The sequence below is a fragment of the Trichogramma pretiosum genome, unplaced genomic scaffold (assembly GCF_000599845.2).
Source record: "Trichogramma pretiosum strain Unisexual culture from Peru unplaced genomic scaffold, Tpre_2.0 scaffold222, whole genome shotgun sequence".
In the NCBI taxonomy this organism is placed as follows: Eukaryota; Metazoa; Arthropoda; class Insecta; order Hymenoptera; family Trichogrammatidae; genus Trichogramma; species Trichogramma pretiosum.
The window spans coordinates 1-9432 of NW_019640888.1; the positions used below are offsets into that span (position 1 = coordinate 1).

The following is a 9432-nucleotide window of genomic DNA, read 5'->3' on the forward strand; positions in this document are numbered from 1 at the left end:
TCACTCAATTTTTTAGATGGGAAGTTAACAGTATATTATTTAAAGGGTTTAAATATGCTTTTTCTGCTAAACGAGGAATAAACTGCACTTAATTAACACTAATTAATTAACTGTACTTGACTTTATTTCATTTCTTGATTTTTTTCTCCGTGTACACAGGTAAATGATATATTTTTTAATCTTTCAATAAAATGAATATATATGATGATTATTTCAATTCTGGAAATCTTATAATTTATTTTTCTTACATAATGTATGTATCATCGGAATTACTACAAATTCATTTTCATACGGAAACTTGCACATTTTACATTCAATTTGTGTTACATCACAAAGTTTATAAATTTTTTGTAGATTTTTTACTTTGTATATACGAAATAATGAAGATTTACATGGACTTATGTAAAAATCTTCTGCCTCTTTAAATTCTTGCCCANATCCACTGCATCTTCAACAAATTTTTTCAAAAATTCATTCGCGTCATTCGGCTTTGACTCTCCAGCATAAACTCCAATTATGTAGACTTCTATATCTGTATCACTCGAACATAAAATAGGCCACAAGCTTTTTTCGGACGATTCTCCCAATGGTGCCCCATCGATGTTAACAAGCAGTCGTATGACTTTGTCTTCTTCATTTTCAAGCAGTCTATTGGAGATGATTTTTTCTAAACAATTTTGCAGACCAAAGTGGCTATAATGCCCAGGATCCATTTGTACTGGACTGCATACATTTCGTGGCGTTTTCAGTAAAGTTCTAGCATCCAGTGGCATACCTAATAAAGACGGTAATTCATGTCTGATGTCATGAAGAAGTCGAGTCATCGCCGAGTGATCTACGTTATGCTCGATAGCCCAGTGAGAAAGTACACCGTTTAAAGTATTTGATAAATACGATGAAGATATATAGCATTCATCATCCACCTTTTTAAAATGTTCATTATCATCATCGTATTCTTCATCTTCATCACTGCTATAACGTAGATCATTAAAATCATCATGTACATCGTCGGAACTAACGTAATCTAATTCGGTGTTAAATTCCAAAAAATCGTCTAACGGTGATTCCTCGATACGCAGGTTCATTACATTATCACTTAAGTTTTGCAATTGTGAATTGACTGAACTGTTTACGATTTTCAAACATTCACTGGCCCGTCCTTTTTCTATGCACCTATTTGATTTTTGCACTAAATGTAATTCTTCATCATCGGACAAAGTGCAAGGCGTAACATTTATTTTTTGGCTATTAGCAATAGATTCTGTGTAAATATTGTTTATAAGTCTATTTCTGTGCCTTTTACTATAAGTTTCTGGTGGTCGTCGGATGCTATAAGCTTTAGTTTTATTAATTTTTGGCATCTAAACAATGAAAAATTAAATTCTAAAGTATATATACATTTTCAAGTTATAGAAAATACTATAAATTGATAGTTACCTTGACTTTTTACAATGTGAACTTTGACTTGAATACACAAAATCTACTTGAAGCTTAATACTTTGCAAGAAAAGAATCGAAAATTAAAGACAGAAATTCGCTCAGCACGTATTACTTTCATAAAGTAAATGAAACAAGTATTGAATGCTGGCTTTCAAGTAGGGTCGCTCGTGTATATAAGATACACGTCAACAATAACAATATTATCCGAGCGCAGCGAGCTTCGAACGGCTTGTTATACATAGCAGGCTTGAAACAGCGTGGCAACGCGAAGAGAAAAAATTGGCCGGCAGCGAGTCAGCACGCTGACATAGTGTCGCGTGTGTAAAGCCATGCGCCTTGCAGCGCGCATACATAGAACGCAGACATCGTCCCAGCTCTATCTGACCACATTGGTCTTTGTTTACTATTCGCACTTTAGAACGTCTGTGCGCGGCCTACTACGGACTGACGCGATCAGCGCGTGCTGACTTCGAGCGGCTTGTGCGTGCAGTTGTTTCCAAGATTGAAGGGCGTTCAAGTCGTTGCACGTTCTTGCCGTTATTGCGAGTTCAAGTATAATACAATATTTTTCGACAGTAGTCATTGTGAGTTCGATCGTGAAGCATCGGTCGGTGCAGCATAATGTCGCATTATCAAGATAATATGATGATTTGGTGCGTGGTTCAGTTTATGAACGATAAATCTTTGTCCGTCGTTCCTAATAATTGGATTCTAAGTTCGGGAAAAAAGTGCTTCTGGCCACCATACAAGACCGATCAAAAAGTACGAAAGGCGTCGGAAAAAAGGACATCTCCCTGTTCTGAGACGTGGGACCTATACGACATCGACGATTTCATCAATCCTGGAGGTAAGTGTGTACTTTACTTATACAGTGCTCAAGCAACGCATGTATTTGCAGTAGTGGTGGATTGTGTACGCATCAAAGGCATCTCCGAGCGAGCATCACACATTGTCGCGGTAACATTTGTGGCGATCTGCGCCCGCGTGGCCGGCGTCGAGAAGCCGCTCATGCTTACACTGCGAACGCATCGTTACACTCTTACACAAAGAATGTTCATGCATTTAATATTTTAACATTGCATTTTTTTTATGTGAAATTTTCAAATCGTAAATTTTTTTAGTCTCGGTAGCGTCTGTTTAGCGGTAGCATCGTGTGTCTCTGTCTCTCGCGCTCGCTTACCTCAGTCGCGCTATGCGTGTTCATGCATGTTTCTCAGTCAACATATACTGAATATGAGACACGAGCTTCTGTATAGTTACGCGCACATTACATGTCTACTTTCATAATTGATAAATCGAATTGTATGATGGACTACTTTTTATTAATTTTTTTCTTTTTTCTAGAAACCTATGATGTGGCGTTAAAGAAATTAAAAATCAGAGAAGATCATTCGGATGTAGAAGAAAGGTATCAATTACAGCAGACAAAGGCATCTCGACATGATAGACATTTAAAAACGGTATCGACCGATAATGATAGCGATGTAGATACTCAGCAAAGCCATGAACATTCAGAACTCTTGAAAGACATTGAACCTCCTTCATTGCCATTGGTATTTGAGAACGATTCTGAAAAAAGAACCTCCTCAGGTTCAAACGTTTCCCTTTCTGAAGATTCGCAACAATCAAACTCTAATTACGTACCAATAGAAGAAGAGGAGTCTGACAATGAAAACCATTCAAGTTACATCAAAGTAACTGAAAAGGTAAATGAAAAACAAGGTGGATCGTTGAAAAAAACACCGTTGAAGGAAAAAACTGATTCAAATGTTATCGGTGAGTAACGTTCAATTTTTTGAAATAAAGAAATAATTCAATGTTTCGTTATCATCTGAATGTATTTCTCTTTTCTTACAGCGCTACTTGAAGAAATACTGTATAATCAAGCCCAAATAAAGTTTGACTTGAATGTGCAAGGAAATCGAGAAGATAGAGCAATCGAAGATCACATAAATGTGCATGAAATGTTCTTAGATGAACTTCCTCTGAAAACGATGGAAAATTTTATCAACTTCGAATTGAAACTTGGTGAAGATAAAACTTATTTAGCCAATGTGGTAAGAGCAATGAAAGTCAGCAATAAATAATATGTGCTAGTTTTTCATTCTGTTTTTTTATTTATTTTTTTTATTTTGCAGAAAAAATACTTCAATAGTTTTGGAAATACAGATGGTCACTTAACCACAAGAGCAATTCTAGAAGGCTTGTTAATCAACCCATTGGCGATGAAATTCAGCTTCAAAGGAGTACAGAGAAGAAATAGCAAGAAAAGGTCGTTCGAAGCAACCAGGTGTTACAAAAGAGTACTGGAGATTGGTAATTGATTTTTTTTGACTATATACTATGAATATTATAATGACTTTTTATTTATGAAAAAATGAAGTCGTTTTAGGGAAAACACAACATTTTTCCAAAACGGATATTAAATCAACAACCCAGACTTGGCTAAAAGAAGCAAAAAAACGGCATATTCGAGATACAGACAAGAAGGAAAAAGAAAGAGATCGACAGGAACTTAATCAAGAAAAATAATTTGGATCATTAAAATTTATTTTTTAAATCGTCAAATTTAATTGTTTGCTTTAATTGTTTTTGAACTCATATGTAACAGTTTCAATCAATCTGGTGATATATAAAATATAACACCCATATCTAAGAATAAATTCATTTTTTTTCTATAAAAAGTAGATTTTCTTTCATTTAATCCTAAAATGATTATTATGAAACAATAGTTTTAATAATATAGTTTGAATTGAATTCTCATCACAAAAGCGAGTCTGTTTTGGCAAGGTTGCTTAAAAAATACAAGCAAAGTTGCAAAAACGTCGCCGCAACCTTGCCAGAACGAACTCATCAATCGCGGCAGAAATCCAATGAAAAGTTGTGGCAACGTCACCGCAACCTTGCCAAGACAAGCTCGTTTTTGTGATGAAAATTCAATGGAAAGTTGCGGAAACGTCGCCGCAACCTTGCCAGAACAGACTCGTTTTTATTATGAAAATTCAATGGAAAGTTGCGGAAACGTCGCCGCAACCTTGCCAGAACGAACTCGACAATCGCGGCAGAAATTCAATGGAAAGTTGCGGCAACGTCGCTGCCACTTTCTGGGCTCTAACTGGTAGCGTTCTGGAAACGTACCTGCAACGTTACTATTCCACCAACCGGGACATTTTCCCGGTTGCCCTAACGTTGCGGCAACATTCCTACCACGAAATATGGAAAGTTCCAAGGTTCCAAAAACCAGGTTGCCGCAACGTTGCTGCAACTTTCCGTGCTATCAGGGTTTTTACTTATCGAAGCACGTGAAGATCGAAGAATCGAAGGTCGTGCACTTTTTTCCGGGCGCACACTCAAACGCTGCCAAAACAGTACTGATCTCTTAGCATAGACTCGCGTAATGTACCTACTATACTGCGTGTATATTATATACTCTCGCAATGTATTGAGGACTGAACGATGCCGTCACGCCGCGTAATGGCAAAATTCTGTACTAGCGCCCTAGGGCAATTTTGACGAAATAACATGGAAAATTCGATAAATGTACAAAATAATAAATGTTGCACAATGAATTTTGTACATTTATCATTTTTAATTGAAAGTACATACCTAAATATGAATTTAGAAATTTTAATCTTATTAAAAAATTGATAAATAAGTGTTGATAAACAACATTTAATGTCAAATATCCGAGTGCCGCACAGCGCGGCATTATTTAGTCGAATCGTGTAATTTGTAACTCGCTGTAAAAGTATCTAAATGCACCTAGAAGAAAAATGTAACGCATCATTTTGATGGGAAATTGCCTCAGCTTTCCGATGATGAGCTCAGATTTTCTGAAATTTTCCGCTTTATCCGGGAAAATTGAGTTTAAAGTTTTTCCGTCGATTCCGTCAATTTTTTTCTTGAGCTTTCATCGCCTGTACATTTTTGCGACCCTAGTGGACTGTATAAATGTGCAAGAATAAAGTCTGTTTATTTCCAAATCTCTTTGCACACATTTCACATAAGTAATTTTTGAAAACCTCGTGGAAAATTAACGAGACAAGAAAAAATTTTGAATAGCTTTTTTATTAATATTTTTACCGAAAATAGTCCTTTCCCAGGTCATAAAAAATTATCAAGATTTTATAAAAATAATAGAAAATTATTTTTATAAAAAATATGTTAAGTTTTGGCATCACAAAAATGTTATAAAAATTATATAAAGAACATAAAAATTTTATATTCTTTATATATTATTATAAGATTATAAAAATATCGAGAATTAAAAACAAATGTAATAAAAAGCAAATATGACTTATGTTTGCTATGGAATACAGACGGATTGCCAGCCTCGAAAAGTTCGAATAGCCAAATATGGTTGGTTCAAGTGCAACTGATAAATATACCTCAGGAAAAACGCAGATCTCATCAATTGGTGGTTGGTATATATCATAGCAATATCAAAAAACCGTGCATGACTTCTTTTTTATGGCCAATCGTAAAAAAATTAAAAAGTTTATTCGTAGAGGGCTTGAATTGGTTCGATAACGAACATAAGATTTTGAGACATAGTAAAGTTATTGCTCCGATTGCAACGCTGGATGCTCCTGCAAAATCTGCTGTTCAAAATATAATGCAATTTAATGGAAATTATGGTTGTTCTCTTTGCGAACATCCAGGAAAAACCTGTCATGTCGGTTCAGGGCATAATCGAGTATATCCATTATTTTCGATACAAGAAATGCCTCCTCTTCGAACTCAAGATCGAATGTTTGCCCAAGCTTTAGAAGCAAAATTAAAAAATTTGGAACATGTACATGGAGTTAAAGGGCCTTCAGTTACTAGTTATTTACCGCATTTCGATGTTGCTAAAGCATTTGTGCCTGACTACTTGCATTCTATTCTTTTGGGAGTTAGTCGTATGCTATTTAGATGTTGGTTTCTAACCACAAATAAAGATTGCCGTTTTTATATAAATAAAAAAGATCGCGAAAAAATTGACGAGGATTTGAAAAAAATATACTCCCCTGATTATGTGACGCGAACACCAAGAACAATAAAGCATATGACCTTTTGGAAAGCTTCAAAAATTCGCGAATGCTTGCTTAATTATTTCCCTATACTGCTAAGAGATAAACTCAAGAAAGAATTTTATAATCATTTTTTACTGCTCGTATTTGCCACAAGATTATTATTAAAAAATGAAATTCATTTTGAAGAAATAGAACTAGCTGACAACTTATACAAGCTATTTGTTTTAAAATTAAAAAAGTTGTACGGTCTGCGATATTGTTCATACAACGTTCATTTATTGACGCATATGGCTATGATGGTCAAATTATGGGGGCCTTTGCAGACATGGTCAGCATTTCCATTCGAGGATGGTAATGGCTTTATAAAAAGGGTTACTCATGGAACTAACAAGTTAGACATGGAAATTGCCAATACATTAAAGATAATGAATGCGCATATGATTTTGAAGAGCAAATTCAGTTTCAAAAGAGAATATGATACTATTTCTACTATGGTCAAAAAATTATCAATAGCTATGACATTTAATGAAAAAACGATCGTAGAGAGCTATTGTTATTTAAAAGGCTTCGATCTTGCTTTTGTCAGTTATTTTTCGAGAGTAGCATTGCGTAATACTATTTTTACATCGGAAATTTACGCAAGACAACGAAAGCGAAACAATTTTTACGTTCTTCTTAACGATAACACTTTTGCGTACATTTTACGTTATTTTCAAGTCCTTGGTCAAACTTTTGCTCTTGCAAAAAAGATGGTTTTAGATAATTTTTCACCTGAAATAGGTGTAAATTCACTTCATTTAGTGTCAAACTACATCATTCCTGTGAGAGATACACCTTGCCTTTTTGTCATTCCAATACAAAAAATTAAAGTAAAACTGCTGAGAGTGAAAAATTATTTATGTATACCTGCAAATATGTTAGAAAAAAAATAATAAAAAAACTTGAACGAATCAAATAAAAGAATTATTTTTTATTGATCTGCAATACCTAAACATCTTACTTGATATATATGAAGGTTTTATACAAATTTCATAAAAATTTTATCTTTGAAATCAAAATTAAAAAATTTTTATAAATAATAAAATAATTATATACTTTTTATATGATAGATATAAAACGTTTGTGATGCCAAAACATTGTATAGATTATATAAATTTTTTATGAAAACTTTATTATTTTTTATGACCTGGGTTAATTACAAAAATCAAGAAAGTTGATACATAGAAAAAAAATTAATATTTTTTCCATCGGGCCTGCCCTGGGCAATATTGTTGTCCACGATTGGCAAACCACCTGCGCCGACTATTTCCGGCAGCTCCCTGATACCTTGCTCCCCCTGTGTCTGTTAATGAAAAAACAAATTTCCCTTTAATTTTGGGTACGAAATTATTTTTTTCAACATAGAAAAGAAATTTTACTTACAGGTGTAAGAATTGCCGTTGCAACATGCAGCAGAAGCAGATTTTTGTTGACTCGGAGAGCAGTGCTGATGGTAATTTATTTGTTGGCAGCAACAGCAATTACCCTGGTGGCATTGCGGTTGAAACCATTGCTGCTGCTGATGGTGGTGGTGGTGCTGCTGCTGGTGCTGCTGATGATGATGATAATTCTTATTTTTACGCTGCTGCTGCTGTTGCTTTTTAAGCTTTTTTTTTTCTTTCTGTAGCAGCTTGAATTGCTGCTGCAAGTTATGTTGCTGCTCCAAGTTGGGTTGCTGTTGAGCTTCTTTTTTGGCCAAACCTTTTTCCTTCAACAAAAGCAATTCCAACTTGTGCTGTAAATCCAACATCTGCTGTTTCTCCTTGTGCTGCAACAACCTGTGTTCAGCTGCTCGAATTTGTTGCTTGAGAAACAGCAGATTGTTGTTTTTTTTCTCCTCCGATTTTTTAATCGCTATCAACGAAGCGTCCATATCAGAGATGGTGATATTGGTTTCACCGTCTCCAGTTGTGTCCATGATTGCCTGAAAATCATGAAAATAAATAAATAATTGTAATTATTATTATTTATTAATAAACTATTACTATTGAATAAAATTTTTGTCAAGATTTACACTTATGCATTCGTGTTTTCGATCTTGCATATATACGGTGTTGTTTTATACGAAGAGCACATGTGAGATATACTATACTATATACTACATATTACGTAGGTACAAACTTATCTGTGCATTATACACACATATATATTTATACTAGCGTACAGCACGCGTATCGGTACTATGTGTCTACTACATACATGTATGTACTACATAGTAGGCCTTTTGAACGGTGTCCTGAACGACCACGTGACGCGCAAAAAAATGTAAACATATACATTGGAGCGCGAGACTCTTGTCTTATAGTCGACGTGCTATACAGATATATATATGTATATATCTTACAGATAGTACAGCTACGAAAATGTATAATTTACACGCATGCAAAAACCAAAACCATTGTAAAAAAATTAACTTACTTCACTCGTGGTCGAATTTGATGAACTCATTATGCTGGAAATGTAAAAATTATGTTCATAATTAAGATGAAACAATTGAAAAAATGGTGTAAAAAGGAGAAAGATTAAGCGTACGTACTGTTTTGCGACCGACGTATAGCAGGTTCGAATTGCGACTGACTATGTTTTCGTAGTTTCTACTGAGTTGAGTCTCGTGGGCTCAAAGCTAAACAAACGCAATAGCACAATAGTTTTGAACTTTGAAAGTCAGAAAACACTATATTCTCTTGGTCGAAGATAGCTGATTAGCGAATTTTTAGTATCACTTGGACGCTTGAGCGTAAAACACGTGTGTGAAAATCGAAAAGTGTTCACTGAGTTAACAGAAAAAATTCCATCGAGACAAGAAAAGATAAGTTATTTAAAATTTTTGTTCATAATAAAGAACCATAGGATATTTTCTATATTTTTTTATTATGTTCAACTTTAAAATTATACGATTGAACTGATATACGTTTGATTTTCTGATTTTCTCGGTATC

The 9432-nt window shown here is 34.5% G+C and overlaps 1 protein-coding gene across 1 annotated transcript; it reads right to left on the minus strand.

The window, feature by feature from the left end:
- Nucleotides 1-7687: 7687 nt before the first annotated feature.
- LOC111693286 (protein URE2-like) lies at nucleotides 7688-8942 on the minus strand. The gene is made up of 3 exons (XM_023457643.1): nucleotides 8913-8942; nucleotides 7878-8418; nucleotides 7688-7797 (listed from the first exon to the last, which is right to left on the minus strand). The coding sequence occupies exons 1-3, from the start codon at nucleotides 8940-8942 to the stop codon at nucleotides 7688-7690; spliced, it is 681 nt and encodes a 226-aa protein (XP_023313411.1).
- Between the last annotated feature and the right edge of the window lie 490 nt (nucleotides 8943-9432).